At 41.1% G+C, this 19,975-nt stretch overlaps 1 protein-coding gene across 4 annotated transcripts in view; it reads left to right on the top strand.

Moving 5' to 3' along the window:
• The first annotated feature begins 664 nt into the window (after nucleotides 1-664).
• Nucleotides 665-19,975, top strand: part of PPP1R21 (protein phosphatase 1 regulatory subunit 21) — a 66,810-nt gene continuing 47,499 nt past the window's right edge. For 2 of the 4 annotated variants that reach the window (XM_087436802.1, XM_087436801.1), the window contains exons 1-6: nucleotides 686-762; nucleotides 11,169-11,237; nucleotides 14,697-14,843; nucleotides 16,953-17,051; nucleotides 18,594-18,794; nucleotides 18,975-19,033. In XM_087436802.1, the coding sequence (XP_087292928.1) occupies nucleotides 706-762; nucleotides 11,169-11,237; nucleotides 14,697-14,843; nucleotides 16,953-17,051; nucleotides 18,594-18,794; nucleotides 18,975-19,033 (632 nt within the window). In that variant the 5' untranslated portion in view covers nucleotides 686-705. Of the gene's footprint in view, nucleotides 763-11,168; nucleotides 11,238-14,696; nucleotides 14,844-16,952; nucleotides 17,052-18,593; nucleotides 18,795-18,974; nucleotides 19,034-19,975 lie in introns of all 4 variants that reach the window. The other 2 variants (XM_004436664.3, XM_087436804.1) reach the window with 2 other exon arrangements.

Here is a 19,975-nt window from a genome sequence, read left to right as displayed (position 1 = left end):
ATAAGACAGTGAAGATTTTTCTGGTCTGGAGCAGAGGAGAGTGGCAGCAGCAAGCGTTATAAATTTCGGAGACGTCTGAGAGTTTACAATGCAGGGCAAGTCCGGTCCTACCACATCCAGATAACAAGAAAGCGGAATACAGAAGTCTTTCTCCTGGCGCGCGTTCTGAAAGATGTAACCATCAAACGCCAGACGGTTACCATGGGAACCAGCAGGGTAGGGGGACGGAGTCGGCCAGAATTCTTGACGCGCTTAGAATGTTTCTTCTTCCGGTCCTCCGCTCTTCGCAACCACCGCCCTCTCCTTGGTCCCCCGCCCATTCTGTGGGCTTTCATCATCCTCTTCCCTTCTTGATTCTCCTTCTCCGTTCTAGGTCGCCATCTTGGACCATGCGTCAAGATGGCGCCCCCTGGTCTCAGCGGCAGAGCCCAGGCGCGCCAGCAGGGCTGCGCGCGCACGTGCTCGGGCGCGGGAGGGTGGGGCAGTGACGTCAAGACGTCGCCCCGCCCCTGGTAGTCGCTCCGCCTCTGGTCCCACTCCGCCTTCCTCCCACCGGGCCAACCCGGAAGTGGAGGAGGAGGCACGGCGGCGGCGGCCAAGCGGGCAGCAGCTGGTGGAGCTGTGCCTCGGAGCGTGTCTGGGGGTGGGGGAGGGGGGCGGGGCTGAGCTCCTGGGCAGCCTGGCCTGGACGGGGCGGGGGAGGCCATGGCCTCGGCAGAGTTGCAGGGGAAGTACCAGAAGCTGGCTCAGGAGTACTCGAAGGTACCCATCGTGGGCGGGGAGTCGGGGGTCCCCGGCCCTGCGGCCTCGGGTTGCCTTGGCAGCGACTTGTCGCGACGGACGGGGGACGGCGGAGGGGGCACGCGAGCGCGCCCCTCCTCTGTCCTCCGCGTCTTCTGTCCACCATTACCGTGCCTCCACCTGCGGCTCCCAGGAGATGGGGCCGGGCGGTGTCTGGGTCCGTGTGCGTTTCTGCGGGAAGCAGCTGGAGTTTGAGTCTTCTGCCTGAACCAGCAGGCTTGGGACTGGGATGTCAGAAATCCTGGCTGGTGCCTCTGGTGCTTGTGGGGAGGGGAAGGGAAAGGTGAGGACCACTCCTCCGCTGCTGCTTCCTCAGTTTTTCCAGCTCAGTGACGGAAAAGATCAAGCTTGCTCCCTTCCCGGGGGGGTGATATGAGGGTGAAGAGATATGCCTGCCCGCAGTCAATTCGGGAGGATAAAGAGCGTCATGCGTGTAAACTGCTTCACCGGGGATGGGTGGTTACGAATGTATTCAGTGCTTCGGCAAGATGTTGTCTGGAAATGTTTTTGAAAGCTTGAGTGCTAGGGCTGTGTCCTTTTCTCTCTCTTTTCCCTCGGTCACCTGGAGTGGGGCAGAACACCCAGCAGGTGCTCAGGACATGTTGAATTCAGCAAAATGGGGACCTGCTCCTTTGTCGTGTTTATGGCATCAGTCTTTTAAATGATGGAACTCTTTTCTTGGAAAAGGGCGGTGCTGCTGCTGGGTAGGGTGGTTCTGCCTGAAGAATATTCTAATGAAGTTATAAAAGCGGAATCTTACATCTTTGGAAATCGATTCAACAGTCATCAAGCTTAGTTTTCAATGATCTTGGCATTCAAGGGGGCAACGGGAAGACTTGTTCCCTTTTTACAATTTGGAGAAACTGAGACTTTTTTCTTATGATTTCATTGTTAAATTCAGCAAGGTGAAATGAAATATCTTTGAAAAATAAAACTTGTGCCTAAATATACACACTTAAGTCTTTTCACCATCAAATGGGAGCGTTTTGAGATACTACACTTTCCAGTGGTGCTACCATTGGCAAACTTGCATTTCCATTTGAAATTACCTTAAGAGACTGTGGCACACTGTCAGTGATGGCAAGTTTTCATCTTCTGAAGGAATGTTTTCTTCTTTGAAAGGGCCAAAAGTTGTTTGGAACAAATCCATATGATAAAGTGAGGTGGGTAGAGGATGGCACTACTCAAACTTGGCTCTACTGTTTTTGGGTGAAAATGTTTCATGAGTGTAAGGTAAGAAGACTGATTTTCTTCTCCGGAGAGTAAACAAGCTCAGAAGGCAATTCCAAATGGCAAAGGAGAGTTCCAACAATGTTTTGAGTAGTGACTGCATTGCTGAATTAATTGTATAGCTTCCCAAAAGTAATAAAAACTTTGAAAGATTTTATTCTTTGTATATGTAAGCTCTTTTGTTCAACAGATACTTATTATGTGCCCCCTGTGAATAGTCTGCCAGGGTCTGTTGAGTGAGGCAGAGTTCCAGCTGAAGGAGAAGGCTTTAATAGAATGTTCGAACACTGTACATAATTATGATACAGTATGACAAGTGTTAATTGAGTAGGAGCACAGAAGAGAGGGAGGGTAAGGGTAGAAGTTACTCAGATTGGGGAGTAGGGAAGAGGGAGGGAGGGCTGGTAGCACTCCAGGCAAAGGGAACAGGCTATGTTTGCTGACAGGAAAGCATGGTAAGATACATGGCAGAGAGTGGTGAAATAGGGTTGGAGAGGTAATTTGGACTGGATCATGAAGACTTGGGGTTGTCAAATAGCAAGTTTGAACTTGATCTTTTGAGTAATGGAGACATGTCAAAAGTTTTTAAACAGGAGAAGTACATTGCTTTTAGGAAGGAAACTGGTAAGTGTGTGGGAGGATGGATTGAAATAGGGGAAGATTGGTGAAGAGAAGGCCAGACTGTAGGCTCTTAGAATAGGGGAGAGTAATGTAGGATTAAATAAAGTTAGTGACTGTTGAGATGGAGAGGGCGGCCTAGATTTAGGAATTATGGTTAAAAAATACGTCTCAGCTTACCTCTTTTTTGAGCGCCTGCTTTGTACGTAGCACTTAACTCATGAAGGATATAAAGAGTGTCTGAGGCACTCATCCTTGTGTCTCATTCATTCTGCGGGACTTGATGAGCAAGGGAAGACTGGGAGTTGACCCTGAAGTTCTGAGGTGAGGGGACATGACTGCCGCTGACAGGATGGCGGGCAAGAAGGTGAGGCAGTTTGGAGTGAAGGAGTGTATTAAAGGTGAGATGCAATAATAGACTTTTAGGGTTGGAAGGCACGTTCAAGTTATCTTATTCACAGAGGAGCTTGAGGTGATGTTGAGGTAATTGCTGAACATTTCTAGAAGACACGGTCTGGCTAAAAGTCAGGACAAAGGTCAGAGCTTTTGGAATAATTCCCGTAAAGACAGTAGTTGAACTGTGAGAGTTAATCAGGGTAGAACACTTTGGGTGGACTCTTTGGGGAACACCTGTGGGAAGGGTGTGGCAGGAGGAGGAGGAGACGCTGAGGAGACTGCAGGAGGTTTGCCAGACTTAAGGTTATCTCCCCTGTTGGGCTAGACCATTTTTCATCCTTTTAATTGCAATGTGATGGAAATTTCAGAACACAAGAGAACAGAAATTGGTCAAAAGATTTCATGTGCTTTTTATTCCCTGTCAATTCTAGTGCCAAGCGATTTATAGATAAGATCTATGCTACCTTCAGCCCTGTGCCTATAGAAGAGGTATTCTATCTTTTTATTACCTTCCTTGATGCAGAAGTTGTGGGCTGATGTTGAAATCCAGATACATCTTTCTTTCTCCTTGTTTAGGATACAACGAAGAAAAATTTCCTCTTAATCTGTAGAAGGAGGCCTACATATCAAGAGAGCAGCAAGTATAACCCCTAAACCAAGGACATTTGTAGACTCTTCTCATCCTTATTTACTGCAGATCTCAGCCTGTGTTCCCGGAAGGGGACTGTTTCTTGCTAAGAACTGCAGTCATAATCTTCTTTCCTCCTGAGAAGGAGAAAAATGGTCTGAGGAGCTCCCATTAAAGAGACTTGAGGGTTGAGTTAGATAACAGATGAACCATGGAGGCCAAAGCAGATGAGAATTTTTGAAGCAGACAGGTTGCTAAAATATCAAGTGTTATGGAAAGGTCAGTAAAATTGGAGATTAAGACTGCTGGTTTGGGCAATTTGGAGATCATTGGAGGCTTTTAAGATTTCAGGTTTAATAGAGTTTGGGGGAGGAGAAAGGTGTGTAGAGGCTGGTTTTCAGAGGTTTATGAAGTTAATAGGTAATAGGTGCAAGCTACCTCTTTGAGATGTGAGGGAAAGCTAATCAAGGCCTCATTTACTACACTATAGATTAAGAATCAAAGACCATTTCTTACTTGGTGTTTCATCCGTGGCCTGCCCTGCATGTGATACTGTGGTATCTCATTATGGAGAAGAGACGTGAAGAGCACTCAGTCCTGGCTCATTTGATTTCAGCTGCTTTCTTTGCTGGAGCTCTTGCACTCTTCTTTGGCACCATGTTATGTGTATAAGCAAGTTTCAAGTTATAACTGTCTTTCCAATGTTTGTGTTACTGTAGGTCAGTGGTTCTTAAAGTGTGGCCCCTGGGGGGCCAGCCCCGTGGCTTAGCGGTTGAGTGAGTGCACTCTGCTACTGGTGGCCCTGGTTCGGATCCCGGGTGCGCACTGACGCACCGCTTCTCCGGCCTTGCTGAGGCCGCGTCCCACATATAGCAACTAGAAGGATGTGCAACTATGGCATACAACTATCTACTGGGGCTTTGGGGAGACAAAGGGCAAAAAAAAAGGAGGAGGATTGGCAATAGATGTTAGCTCAGGGCCGGTCTTCCTCAGCAAAAAAAAAAAAAAGAGGATTGGCATGGATGTTAGCTCAGGGCTGATCTTCCTCACCAAAAAAAAAAAAAAAAAGGTGTGGCCTGCAGATCAGCATCATCAGCATCTGGGAACGAGTTAGAAATACAAATTTTTGAGTCTACCCCGGACTTACTGAATCTGATACTGGTGGTCAGACCCAGCAATCTGTGTTGTAACAAATGTCTCCAGTGATTTGGATGCACACCAGAGTTTAAGAACCATTGCTCAAGGAATGGTATTGGTATGGTAGTTTTTGCTCAGATAAGGATAATCTTTTTAAAACTCTTATCAAGGCAATAGAAACCAGTGGGAAAGCCAAAATCCATTATTTCTCTAACAGCTTACTTTGCAGTTGATGCTTCTTTTAGTCACGAAGGAGATTGCCTTTGGGAACTTTCAGACTTACACTCTTGGTATAGAGCTATTCATATTGGGAAAGGGTCAGTTTTGATTCTGTGTGTTTGCTTTCCAGGTAGCAGGGCCGGGTGGAACCTGATTAATCACCCCCTCCTATAAGAGAAACAGACTCTGGAGAGAGGTTGGATTAAAATCGAGTATCAGGTTTTTTTTACCCTGATGTGTAGGGTTGACTACTAAAGTTGGATTGGAAAACGGCTTTGTGTTCAGTGCTATCCCATAGAACTTTCCATGAGAATGAAAATATGCTATATCTGTACTATCCAGTAGGTAACCACTAGCCATGTGGGGATGTTGAGCACTTGAAATGTGGCTAGCGCAACTGAGGAACTAAATTTCATATTTTATTTAATTTTAAATAATTTAAATAGACACATGTGGCTGTTGGCTACTCTGTTGAACAGTGCTGGCTTAGCCCCTAGATCAGTGCATCACAAAAGTAAATATTTATGTGATTCACCTGAGGACCTTGTTAAACTGCGGATTCTGGTTCAGTGGGTCTGAGGTGGGGCCTCAGATTCTGCTCCCAGGTGATGCTGTTGCAGCTGTCAGCCGACCACACTGCCTAGCAAAGCCTTGGAAAGACAAGCGGTGTCCTACTCTTCCTCTATAATTCAACTGACCTACCCATCCAGTCAGTGATGAGGCAGCTAGACTGCAAGAGTTGGGGGTGGGGTTTTGTCCTAATGAGTTTCCCCACAGCAGAGCAGGAGCAGGAGAAGGGGTTCCATTTGAGGGCGGGTCTGAGAGGAGAAGGTTTTTGTCCCTGCTTCAGTGACAAAATAACCCCACATAGTACCAGACAGCCTACAGACACTTCATCCCTTTCCAGGGTGAGGAACAAGTAAGTAGGTGGAGAGAAAGACTAAGTGGTATTCCCAGCGCTTTAGAATACTTAAAATGTTGGAACTGGAAGGAGTTTTAGGGACCATCCAGGCCGGGGATACTGAAGCCGGGATCTGCAGATGTCTTCAGTGTTCTGAAGCTTTGGTCAGGGTTTTGGTGAGGCTTAGGGATAGGCTTCGGGTTGTCTATTGCACATGTTACTTTGTAATGAAGGAAAGCTATGTGTTTAAAGATTTGTTTTACAGGGTTGTAAAACATGTATAAATGTCAAAATGTCCATTGCGTGAAAACAGCTATGAAACTTCTGACACAGAAGATTGTTGAGGATTAGATGAGAAAATGAATGTGGGTGACTCATCTCTCTTTCCCCACAAACCTTTCTAACAGCTTGTGATGGAAGGTAGTAAATCCCTGATCTTGGGCCAAATAGTCTATCACAGTTTGTCAGAGTGGTGTGAGAGAGAGGATAGTCGGCTCACCTCCACTCTCTGCGCCTAGGGAAACAGCTTTGTGATAGGCCTGAGCGAGACTGGGCTGTACCAGAACCAGGGTTACATAGAGCAGGGTCTGCACACTGGTCGTAGAGAGTTAGGCTCAGGGCTTTTGAGGATTCTTGGTGCCCAATAGGACCATGAGGTTCAAATCATTTGGAGAAGGGTCTTAGAGAGGTACTATTAAAGTGATGACAGTCTCTTATATAGTTGTATGATGCATTATATTTAAACACCTTTTACATGCAGTATTTAATTTGATTAATTAACTACAAATTTATTAAGTGCTTTCTCTATCCATAGCATTGATCTTTCATTGTAGGCAGGAGCTACAAGGAAGCGTACTGTAGTCTCTACCTTGAAGGACAGTTTAGTTAGCAGGTGGGAGATGCGTACAGAAATCGTAAATTAATCATAAATCATACATAAATTAGTAAATGTAAAATTCACTACTTTAAAAAGTATAACTAAAACTGGATGGTTTAATAAGATGTCTTTGTTACTGTCAAGTGCCAGAGGAACTGAGGGGCAAGCTCACTATGGACCATAGGGAGTGGTTAGGAAAAATTTATAGGGGGAAGTAGGACCAGAGATAGGAAGTAGGCTTCTAGAAGAATAACTGGGATTTGGGTGGTCAAAGTGAGGATGGGCTGTGCTTTCAAAGTAAAGGTAAAACTAAACAGAAGATTCCAAGACAATGAAAAATGAGGTTTAAAAGGACTAAGAGGGCTTCATAGTTGGGATTCAGAGGTACTGTTCCTCTACTGAATGGAACAGAAGAGCTTGGTGCCCAGCTGCTGGAAATAGGCTATACTGCCTTGTGGAGAGTTTTTCTGTCCTCATGGAGACTTCAGGGCAATGGTTTCTGTTACGTCCATGTGCATCGGATTCTCCATACTTGTCTCCTAGGGGCATTAGTGACCATCTGGTGACCTTGTAGCTATTTCTAAAACAGAAACACGGTGCATTTGCCTCCTCTCTGTGGTGAGTGCTGGTGAGGAGAAAGATAGATTCTAAAAGACCAGACTGATCACAGCAGTGTCAGCATTTGACAAGCTGTTGGTTTAGTAACACAGAAGTGTGGCAATAAAGATGCTGAAATGCAGGAAAATGCCAAATGCCACAAAGTGTAGTTAACACGACAATGGAGTATGCCGAGCTTGTCATTGTCATCCTTTTCTACCTACTAAATAACAGAAAGGTATTTTAGATAAATATTTCTAAGAGAGCTGCATTTTTTGTTAAGCAGTTTTATTGAAACCATGTTTGAATTATCAGTTTAGCAAACAGTATTTTCCAGAGGAAAATCTAAATCAGTTTTCATTATAATCAAATTCCAAACAGTAGTAATTTGAAAATTTTGTTTTGCTTTCTGCTGAAGTAGGCTGTTCAGTTTGCTTTAAGTAGCTTTTAAGTGTGCCTTAGAAATGAAAGGTGAAGTTCTTTTTTTTTTAAATCGCTGTGGTTCTGGTTCTACAGAAAATTATCAGTTCAGCAGATTTCAAGCTTCATCTGCATTGAAGCAGTCCTTAGGAGCTTCTAAATCCCACACAAAGAAGACATGTGAGAGATCATAGATCAAAGTTAGGACCGGGGCATGAGATGAAACCCAAAGACTAAAGTAGTATTGCTATCTTTTGGCTATATGGGTTTGAAAGTATTTATTGAATTCTGTTTCTTGGGTAGCGCCTTATCCAAGAGTAAGTTGCTAATGCTTAAAAAGCAAAATACTACATGATGGAAGTCAACATTAAAGTGGTATTTCTCTCTTCTGAACTTCTAGAGCAGAAATCCCCAAACTTTTCTTTAACAAGCCTAATAGTAAATGTTTTAGGCGTGGGGCCATACTGTTTCTGTTGGCAGCTACTCATCTCTGTCATTGGAGCTCAGAAGCAACCATAGACAATACATAAATAATAAATGTGACTGTGGTCAGTAAAACTTTAGTGAAAAAGTAGATAGCAGGCCAATCTGGCCCACCAGCCTTAGTTTGCCCGCCCTTGTTCTAGAGAATTTAATGTCTGTACTACTTTTTATTTATTTATTTATTTTTGGTGAGGAAGATTGGCTCTGAGCTAACATCTGTTGCCAATCTTCCTCTTTTTGCTTGAGGAAGATTTTCCCTGAGCTAACATCTGTGCCAATCTTCCTCTATTTTGTTTATGGGATGCTGCCACAGTGTGGCTTGATGAGTGGTGTGTAGGTCCACTCTCGGGATCTGAACCTGTGAACCCTGGGCCACTGAAGCAGAGTGTGCAAACTTAACCACTAAACCATTGGACTGGCCCCTGCTTTTTTTTTTAATAGCAGGAAATACCAGTATTGCTAGTTATCTTTTATCTTCCCTTTTAAATTATAAGTTCTTTGAAAACAGGGACCACTTCTTTTACTTCTTTCTCCCCCATATCATTTAGCACAATGCCTTACACTAGGCAAACTATAATAAATATATCTGTTGTCCCTTTGATTCTATTCTAGTAATAAGAGTTCTGTTTCCATTTGTGGAGCAATTTATGGTTTAGAAAGTGCTTTGACGTAGGTTTCTTATCTGATTCTCACAGCAACCTCAGAAGAAGGAAGATAGGGTAGATATATTAACCCGTTTTATAGAACATATAACTCAGACACAGAAAGGTCAAGTGAATTTCTCAAGTTTATGTTGTCTAGCAAATGACAGAGCAAGATTTGAGTCTTCTTTGTGTTGTGGTAGTGAACTGTGATCTTTAACTTTCTAAAAATAGAAGCAGCTCATCATTTTAGTCTGTCTTTTGCTCAAACTGTTGAATAGCCTGCAGTATTCCTGCTTTTCTTCTTAGAATCTTACCTAAATTTTTATTGAGTTCAAATACTCAGTTTAAAATTTAGTATTCAAATATTCCGACTCGTGGCACCAAAGAGTTGTTTCTGTTCTCAGGAGACAGATCTGAGCTATGCAGAATTAGAAATAGATATGTTTTTAAAGCTCATAGATATATAGTCATTCCATTCATTCAGTTTCTCAGAGAAGAACCTGATCTTTCATGCTCTCTGTACTTAGCCCTCAGAATATTAGTCTGTTAACCTTTTTTTTCAGTTACCTTGGACTTATATATTTATACTTAGAAGCTGTGTATTCTCCTTGTGGAGAACTTTCCTCTTACTACAGAAGTAGATTTCGCCTTTTAAAACTCTGCCACTGGTTGTTATACAGATGTATACATAAGTAAAAATTCATCAAGCTGTATGCTTTTTATTTGTATACTTTATTTAAAATAAAGTTATACCTCAATTTAAAAAAGTTAACTATGGAAGAAAAAGCCCAAGTCCTACCTCTTTAAAGGCTTCCCCCACCTCTCCAGTGCACTGCTTTTCTCATTTATAGGTAGCTTATAAAATAGTAGCCAATATTGTCTAATGCCATCACGATTCTGAAATCAAAACTGCTGGGGTCTGGGGGGCCGGCCTGGTGGCTTAGCGGTTAAGTGCTCACGTTCCGCTACTGGAGGCCCGGGTTCGGATCCCGGGCGCACACCGACGCTCCGCTTCTCCGGCCATGCTGAGGCCGAGTCCCACATACAGCAACTAGAAGGATGTGCAACTATGACGTACAACTATCTACTAGGGCTTTGGGGGGAAAAAAAAAAAAAGAGGATTGGCAATAGATGTTCACTCAGAGCTGGTCTTCCTCAGCAAAAAGAGGAGGATTAGCATGGATGTTAGCTCAGGGCTGATCTTCCTCATACACACACAAAAAAACTGCTGGGATCTGAATCTCAGCATTGCCACTTACCTTCTCTGTACCACATTTGCTCATCTGTAAAATGGTGATAATTATAGTACCTACTTCACAGGGTTGTGAGGATTAGATGAGATAATACATGAAAAGCACTTAGGACAGTGCCTGGTATGTAATGAGCACTCAGATGTTAGCTGCTATTATTATTAATTTCTTTTTTTTAAAATTTTTATTTATTTATTTTTCCCCCCAAAGCCCCAGTAGATAGTTGTATGTCATAGTTGCACAGCCTTCTAGTTGCTGTATGTGGGACGCGGCCTCAGCATGGCTGGAGAAGCGGTGCGTCGGTGCACGCCCGGGATCCGAACCCGGGCTGCCAGCAGCGGAGCGCATGCACTTAACTGCTAAGCCACGGGCTGGCCCTTATTGTTAATTTCTGAATTGAGCCTGCTGCTTAGTTGCTCTTGTACATTGCCTCAGCTGATGCCTGATAACAAGTCTACCACTCCCAAGGCCGTTGTCGCTGATGACATTTGCATAACTAATATTAGGCACAGTGTCCCGTTGGATATGTTGATGCCCTACACTTTGATTTTCTGTACAATTCTTATTCCATAATTAGTCCAATTGTATGTATTTTACAAATGGATGGTGTGTCAGAGTTTCAAGGAATATGGCATATTCAGTTTATTTATTGTATTAGTTTTTATGTAAGGAGGTGACTTGGTTTCATAGAAAGAACCATGTACTGGAAGTCAGGAGATGTAGATTTTAGTCTCAGTTTTGCTGCTGATTAGTTTCATGTCATAGGGCAGCTCAGCCGCTGTGTCCTTCTCTGTAAAATGGCAGAATGATGATATCTGCAATCCTTTTTGGGGCTAATATTTTTATTCTCATATATATGTGAGAAGATATTTACTCAGTGTAATGATTCCTGTAAAGTAATGGTGATTTCCTTGCTATAAGTGATTGTTTTATATAAAAAATTAATTATTGCATCCTCTGTTTTCAGCTTCGGGCTCAGAATCAGGTCCTGAAAAAAGGTGTTGTGGATGAACAAGCAAATTCTGCTGCTTTAAAGGTATGCAACAGGGCCAGCCCCGTGGCTTAGCGGTTAAGTGCGTGCGCTCCGCTGCTTGTGGCCCAGGTTCGGATCCCGGGCGAGCACCGACGCACCACTTCTCCTGCCATGCTGAGGTGGCGTCCCACGTACAGCAACTAGAAGGATGTGCAGCTATGACATACAACTATCTACTGGGGCTTTGCGGGGAAAAATAAATAAATAAAATCTTTTAAAAAAAAAAAAAAGGTATGCAACAGTCTCTTTGTATTGTGAGGGTTAAGTTAGTGTTTGGTGATGTTCCAAGTGGGGAATTCAGCTGGTTTTCTAGGTTAAAGTGCCAACTCTGACACCGATTCACAAGGGATAGGGGAAAGTAATATAGTTTTTTATGTTTAACTCTCCTACTTGCTTAGGTATGAATGTGATGTGTTTTGATTTCCTTGCTAAAAATTAGAAAAAAGTATTATTCGACTTTAATGCATTCTCTTATACCTCAAGGCCTTTGTTTAGCTAAATTCGTCTGGATTCATGGGGCTTCTTAGCTGTCTTTATCACTAGACAGCACTCTGAGGGGGGCTCTGTCATGTTCGTATTTATATCCCTAGCATTCAGCAGATGGTTGTCCCCTAATAAATGGATTTGAAAGTGTGAATCATTTAGTCCATTAATCTTGCTTTGGGGTTGACTATTTAATGGTAATAACTTGTGTTAATCAGGATACTCTGAGTGATACATTTTACCATCAGCACCTTTGTTGACTCAGGGGAGAAATATGATAGGAGATGAAGGAATTTGTTTCTACCTCATTCTAGTAGGTGTGTAATAAATATTGCTTAATGATATTTTTAATTGGATAAATTCATTCTAGGATATGGATTCCTTCTTGGCCAAGTGTCAGTTAAATATACTGCCTTGCTCATTCTTTCACTCTCTCCCTTACTCCCTCTTTAGATAAAATAGATTAGGATTCACTTTACTATTATCTCTTTTTGGAGAAGCCCCGAACCAGTAACATATACTAGGTGGTTCTACTCGGGTAACCAAGATCCAGAAATATGTCCTTTTACTTAGCCAGTGTTGGACCCAACAGTAGAGAACTCTGTCTCTTGAGAGCGCCCCCCCTTCTGGTGCTGTTCTTACAGACTCAGGGCTGAGATCATTCAGAACACCTTAACTCATACTTCCTAAGCTCTCTGCACCCAAGCCAAGATTATTAAAAAGATGCTTTATAGTCAGAATTTGTTAGTCAAGTTATTATTTTGCCTGAATCATTGAAGAAATGATCATTCTGTCTCTTAATGATGTTTAAAATCTATTACTCGGGAAAGTATTTGCTAGCTTGTTTTAGTAGCCAGCTCTGGTGTTTGAACACCCTCCTGTTGTTGGTTGTATTTGATTAACTCTGTGATGTTGGCAACAGTGGTGATGGTGACAGCAGGTTCCATTTATTGAGCACTCACCGTGTGTCAGGCATTGTGCTAAGTACATTACATCTGTAGGGGAGGAAAACTTTTCCCTTCTCTCTTCTAGGTTCTTTGGCCTGTCTAATTATTGAATTGACATAAGATAGGTTAACAGGAGAAAAAAAAATTCGTACGTATGGGAACCCCAAAGATATGAGGCTGCAAGAAGTGACGAAAGCTGGCAGCTTTTATGCCTTTTAGACAAAGAAACAATAAATTTGCAAAGAATTGGCAAGAAAAGGGGTTTGGGCTTGCGGTAGTAAATTAGTGAAGAAGTGACAAGGTTTGTTTATACAGCCTTCTCGGCCTTGAATTCCCTGTCTCTGGTGACAAAGATGCCTTCTATCCTCCAGGTGCAGGGAGAGTACCCTTCACATGGGAAATTTATTTCCTGCTTTCAGGGGGACAAAGGAGGGTCAGAGTGCCCTTCTTGTACTGGCTGTTTCTTAAATAACTTTAATTCAAAATAATCAGTATGCCATAATGGCATATTGTGGGGTGGCGTATTCTGCTACCCCTCACATCCATTATCTCCTTTAGTTTTCAGAACAACTCTATGAGGGCGGATAACGTTATCATCATCCCCATTGCAGAAACTGGGGTTTATAGAGAGGTTGGGATAGATGTCTTGTGAAATTAATGATTGTTTAATGGAGACAGAACATTAGTCAGCTAGTGATTAACTAATTATAAGGATATAAAGAGATTACTTTTTGTTTTACTGTTTATTGTACTGGTTATTATAATTACAGTAAGATGACAATTTGCTGGTTTGCTCGATGGGAATGTGAGCATGTCCTCTGTTATGGTAGGCTTTTGATTATATTGGGTTTGCCTCTTCAGTGAATTGTTAAATACAGTATATATTCATTGATTTGAATTTCTTTTAATTTTAAATATATGATAATTTGGACATGGGCTGGGCCTAAGTTTACCTTTGAAGTTCAAGTAAAAATTAAGGGCTTACCAAACAAACGACAGAAAAGAAAAATGTTTTTCTGCTTAATGGAGGCATATTATTCTATCCCTGCAGCCTTCCTCTCAGCGTGAAGATAAGGTCAGTAGATTGCAGACACTAGCCTGTGGTTTTCAGGTTGCTGTTTCAATATACTTAAATTACCTATCATTAAAACTTGACCTCCTAGCTTTACAGTGGTTTTTCAGTGAATAATGAAAATACGGTAATAAAAGTACAGTTCTTTAAATACACACTAGTTTATGGCCATCTGTGTTTGATTACCAGTGAATACAAATTTGTCAGAACATCGTAAGATATATTTAGAATAATATATTTTTTAAATAGAATAAAACTATTTCTTTAGTTTTCCATTTTCTTACCCCATAATGGTGTAAACAGTACAGAATGGTCAGCAGAAGGTGTGTTGTTTAGATTTTAGATTTTGTTTCTATTTTTGCTTAACTGTAAAGTGAATTGATGTAGAACAGCATCTGACAAGAAAATATTCTTGTGTTAGGATGATATTGATTTTTATCTTTAACAAATCAGAATAGTTTAAAGTAAAATGTGTTGAAAAGACTTCATTTTGACTGACTTAAATTCAGGGAAGATTTATAGAAAAAGACAAATACAAATATATTTCTTCCCATTCTTGCTCACAGAAGGGCCTCATCAGTGAGTCTGAGATTCTCTTTAAAAATTCAAGTTTATAAATTTGTGGTTTTGGGCTTTGTGTCTGTTCACTGTCAGACATATATAACAGCATTGTTTAACAACATATAGTTGCGGATATTTTACTTTAAGTTAATGACTATCTGTTACTTCAGTATATATATATTCTTTTTATTTTATGTTTAAATTTACTTACTTGGCCAAAAAATGATTTTGTTACAAAACAGAGCTAAAAACATAAGAACTGGAATAATAAACATACAACTTGAGTTCCCTAAAGCCGGAGGTTTTGATTATATTTTGATGAAACGAAAAATTTTTTTTCATTATTTTTAAACCTTAAGGCTAAATTATAAGGAGTGGTCTGTTTTCACTTTGATGTAGGAACAAATGAAAATGAAGGATCAGTCACTGAGGAAACTACAGCAGGAAATGGACAGTTTAACTTTTCGAAATCTGCAGCTTGCCAAGAGGGTAGAACTGCTTCAAGATGAGCTGGCGCTCAGTGAACCCCGAGGCAAGAAAAACAAGGTAGGTCAAGGAAAAGCACGTTAGTGTGGCCTTGTCATTAGGTACAGACATCTGCAGGCCATCATGGTTTTAACAGAAGACCCCACCTCCAAATTCTCTCATGTTTCATTATTACACCTGGAAATTGGGTCAAGAAAGCAGACATTTACTATTAATATATATGAAGTATTAGAGGCATTTTCATATGAAAGGGAGTTTTATAGAATTTATTAGGAGCAAACATGTACATAGTTGATTTAGTGACTGAGAAAAGTGAATGGAATATCTCACATTGGTCAAAATTATTAATATCTGTTAGTTATACCAAGTTGCCGGTAACCCGAGGTAGGGAAAATAAAATGAGAAGCACTGTCAAAGTGGAACTGCTCACGTGAGATAGCAGTTGGAATACTCATACCTTAGGCTTATAAGTTTGCTGCAGTTATATTTTCTTAGTGTTTATTCTTATGAGGCCAGTTTGGTATTTTTGTCCTGAGATGTAAAAATAAATTTTTTTCCTTATGGTTTTATATAGTGAAGCAAGATTCTTACTGCTCTAAGATGGATGATCTGGTACTTTTGAATGTTCTATGATTAGGAAATTGAGTCTTTAAGTCTTGTGTATGTATATGGAACAGCACCCCACAAATGTGTGGATTGAGGCAGTAATAATAGAATGACAGGAGGGAGGAAGAAGGCCCACAGTAACTCTGAAGCAGCACTGTGTGGAGGGAAAAGCAGTGTGGAGGAAGGCTTTGGAGTTAAGCCCAGGCTTGAATTCTTTGTCTGCCATTTATAGTTCTATGACTGTAGGCAAATTTTTTAGCCTTGCAGCCTCAGTTTCTTCATCAATAAAGTGGGGATGATACTCTCAGGTTTGTTGTCAGAATTAAATGGGATCATGCAAAAGTGCCTAGGATTGTATTTACCATATGTTGGGCAGTTGACATAATTATGTCTTAATACCTTTCCATATGCATTTCCCCTACACGGAAGAATTCTCTAGAGTAGTAATTTTCGAATAAGTGGGGAACAGAGAGGGCAAAACAGGTATGCATTAGAATCACTTGGGAAACTTTGTCAAAATACATGTGCTCTGGAAATTCTGAAAAACTCTTGGGGAACGAATAACCATGCTCCCCAGGTTAGTAAGGTCTTCTCCTGGGCTGCTTTAGCAGAGGTTGGAGTGTAACTCTTCTGAATTACTGTTAATTAAAGCTTTCCAGATTTGGAAGCACTAAGGACCCAGAATACGTCATTCAGCAGTGTTCCTTATGCACCTCTTATGTCCCAAACACGATGGATATTTAATGTTTTTTTAAAAATAGCTACTTCATTTTCGAAGGGCTTTTTAATCATTGGTTCACATTGGATCAGTAGATGACTTCATTTTCAGTGAAGAGTGAGGGTAACAAGCAAGCTAGAGAAGGGTAGTGACTGATGTCTGAACAGTTTCATTGTTAGACTGTCCGATAGTCTCAGTTCTGGTATTCCATGAAAACAAATGTTCATTATTGGCTCTTTTAAATAGTGCTATTCTATGTAGAAAAAGTTAATATTGATAAAAAAGCAAAAGTAAGGTATTTTTCATAATCTTTGAGCTTTTTCTTTCTGTTTATTTATAATAGCTTTGTTTTATACGTTATATATTTTTTTAAATTAGAAATTATATGAACTTTTGTATAAATGTATCTTTGTGAATGCTGTTAAGTAATTTATTACAGTTTCTTAAAGAAATTTAACAACTCAGACTCATGAAATTGCTGAAACTGTCATTTCCCAAACCGAAAGATCAAATTGAAATATTTATTAGCATATTTATATTGCTAGCTTTCTGGGTTTGCTCTGTCTTCCAGCAGAACTACTCCTGAATTCATCTGCAAAGAACAGTGAGCCGTATCTGTTCCTTTTTTTTCTTTTTTAAGCTTTCCTGCTCATTGCAATATTTGCAGTTGCAACTTGTGTCACTTAGGAAAAGTTAAATGATGGACTGTATACCCTCTGCAGGACTGTTGAGAATGGTGAACACGTAGAAGAGACAAGCTACTAAGGTGATAGAGAATCTGTGTACCTTAGGATGTTTCTCTAAAGGATGAAAGTTATGTGGACATAACTTATTCTTTCCATCAGAAAAGTGGAGAATCTTCTCAGTTGAGTCAAGAGCAGAAGAGCGTCTTTGATGAAGATCTGCAAAAGAAGATAGAAGAGAATGAACGGTTGCATATACAAGTGAGAAAATATTTCTTTTTTTCTATATGAATTAAAAAATGGCCTGGATGATCTGGAATGTGGAAAAACCAACGCAAGATAGAATGTTTTGTGTATGTGTGGGTGTTTTAATGTCTCCTGTGGTTGTTAGGTATATATGTCAATGTCATTTATTCGTTTCTTAAATCTCATTCGTACCTTAAAATGAGCATATGCTTTGAAGTATGCATTTGTTTAGAGGGCAGCAGAATAACATAACTTAACAATACAGAAATATACTGGGCACAATTCATTTTCTAAAGGAAATGGGTGGATGGATCATTTAGATGAGGGCTTATCAATAAGTAATGTTTACTTTTTAATTTATTACTGTTTAGTTGGTTTTTATCTGTTCACCTGTTAGTCTGTAAGTTCTGTTAGGGTACAGACTATGTGGATTTGTATGCCCAGCCTTAGGACAGGGCCTCACTCGTGGCAGGCCCCCAAATGTTTATTGACTATTGAATAATCAATGTCTGCCTCCAAATATTTACCATATTGTAAGAGTCATAGTGTAGTGTACCCAACTATGGCTCCTGATTTTTTTTGTGAAATGGTGAGAATAGTGAAATGGTGGAAAATAAATATGCATTAATTCTCAGTGTTGAGAATGTTAAAAAAATGAATTTTTGAGCTCAGTGCATTTTGTGTTGTTGTTGTTAGTGCCGTCGAGTCAATTCCGACTCCTAGCCACCCTGTGTACAGCAGAGCGGAACCCTGCCTGGTCTTTGTGCGCCATCCTCTCACCTTCCTGCGCTGTATCAGACAATGCTCCGCTGCTATTCATAGGGTTTTCATGGCCTATTTTTTTGGAAGTGGGTGGCCAGGTCCTTCTTCCTAGTCTGTGTTAGTCTGAAAACTCCGCTGAAACCTGTCCACTGTGGATGACACTGCTGTTATTTGAAATACCGATGGCATAGCTTTCAGCATCACAGCAACACACAGCCACCATGACAGCCGACACACGGGTGGTGTGGTTCCCTGACCAGAAACGAACCTGGGCCATGGCGGTGAGAGCGCTGAATCTTAACCACTAGACTACAAGGGCTGGCATTTGTATTAAGTATTCATAATTCGTAATTAGTATTGGATTCTCGTTAAGGAAAAGAGCTTTACCTGTTTGAGGAATAACATCTATTTCAATTTTGATTATTTAATTGTGGAAGTTAGAGTAGTAGGAAAGTTATACCCTGGTCAGTTGAATTCTCTGTGTGCCAGAAATTGAAATAGAAATTCATGAGACTGAGAGGAAGGAGGTGTGGGCTTTGGAGTCGATCTCCTGTGGTCAAATCTCATTTCTATTATATTTTGGCTGTGAGACATTTGACAAGTTATGTAGCCCCTTTAAGCTTCGGTTTCCCCTTCTGTAAAGGAGGGATAGCAATAGCACTACCTCTGACGTACTGTGAGGATTCAGTGAGATCAGGCCCATGTAGGTTTTGCATAGTGAGCATATGGAACCATATGGAAGTTGCTCAATGAATAGTCACCGCTGTTGTTTTTCTCTTCATTTGTATATATTAGGACATTGTGAGAAGAGGAAATGATCTTTTCTTTCAGTTTTTTGAAGCTGATGAGCAGCACAAGCATGTGGAAGCAGAGCTGAGGAGTCGGCTGGCCACTCTGGAGATGGAGGCATCCCAGCACCAGGCCGTGGTCGACGGCCTGACGCGGAAGTACATGGAAACCATCGAGAAGCTGCAGAACGACAAGGCCAAACTAGAAGTAAGCCCCACTGTTGGTGAGAGCATGTTAGGAGATAGTCCAGACTTTTGTAAACCTTCCGAGCACTTGATAGTACACAGAGTTAGTCCTTCAAGGTGAGACTGTTGCCTGCAGTGTCTCCTGAGCATGCTGTCATCTGTAGCCTGCGCCATCTGCTTTTCTTTTTCTTCTAAACTTCAGGTAAAATCTCAGACTCTAGAAAAGGAGGCCAAGGAATGTCGGCTTCGAACAGAAGAATGGTATGTGAAACGTGAGTTCCAAGGGGCCCTGAAGTAAGAATCAGAAGACCTGAGTTTTGGTTTAGCAGCTCCTCTGTCTTAATTTTCTCACACGTGAAATGAGATAGGAGTAGGTAATCTTCAGGGTCCTGTTATCTCTGGGGCCTTGTGCCTTCTTGGTAGAGCGGCTTGTGCATTAGTCCCCAGCCTGCACGTGTTTTGGGCTGTGGCAGATAGCGTCCTGGGGCTTTGTACTGAGGATAGGGTACTTGCTGTTTCAGACTACACTAAAGAGAGGGCCTTCTGATAGTCCCAGGCAGGAAAACTGACTAATCATCACTGTGCCAACCTTTTAATTATACGTTTTGATTAAAATGAGGTTATGTGATCTAATTTGGAGATAAATTAAAATATTACTTATCGATGGCTGGTAAAAGCATATTCCACCTTTTATTTGATACATGATATAATAGTTTAGGTTTTAATAGGATCAATCAAGTGAATTTCTTATTTCAATTTAGTTGTATGGGTAGAATTACATTCATGGTTTAGATGTGTACCTATGCTCATAATTGAATCAAAACCAGAAAATTTGTCAGATTTTGAGCTTGAGGGAAGAAAAATCTGATATACTTAAAATACTGTAATATGTGAACAAACATTTATGTGTCGTAAAGAAAAAATTTATGATTTTGAAATGGCTTGAAGATTACTTTGAGCTTGGGGAAATAAAAGATACTGGGACTGTGATAAATTCTTTCAAACTCGAACATCATTCAACAGAAGTCTCAGGGGCTTTTGAATCGAGGCAAGTATTTTTCTTATCCTCATCATTTAACTACTCTCTACCACCAAGAGTATCCCAGATGTCAGGCACAGTTCTCTGAAAGCCTGATACCAGCTGTTGAGGTAACAAGCAGATGAGGATCCACTGTCTGGTGGTAATGTGGTTTTGTATTTTTT

This window comes from Ceratotherium simum, chromosome 11 (genome assembly GCF_057802395.1).
Source record: "Ceratotherium simum simum isolate JZ-2026a chromosome 11, ASM5780239v1, whole genome shotgun sequence".
NCBI classification, from domain to species: Eukaryota; Metazoa; Chordata; class Mammalia; order Perissodactyla; family Rhinocerotidae; genus Ceratotherium; species Ceratotherium simum.
Note: the sequence above shows the minus strand (reverse complement) of the source record. Positions and strands in the feature narration are given on the sequence as shown.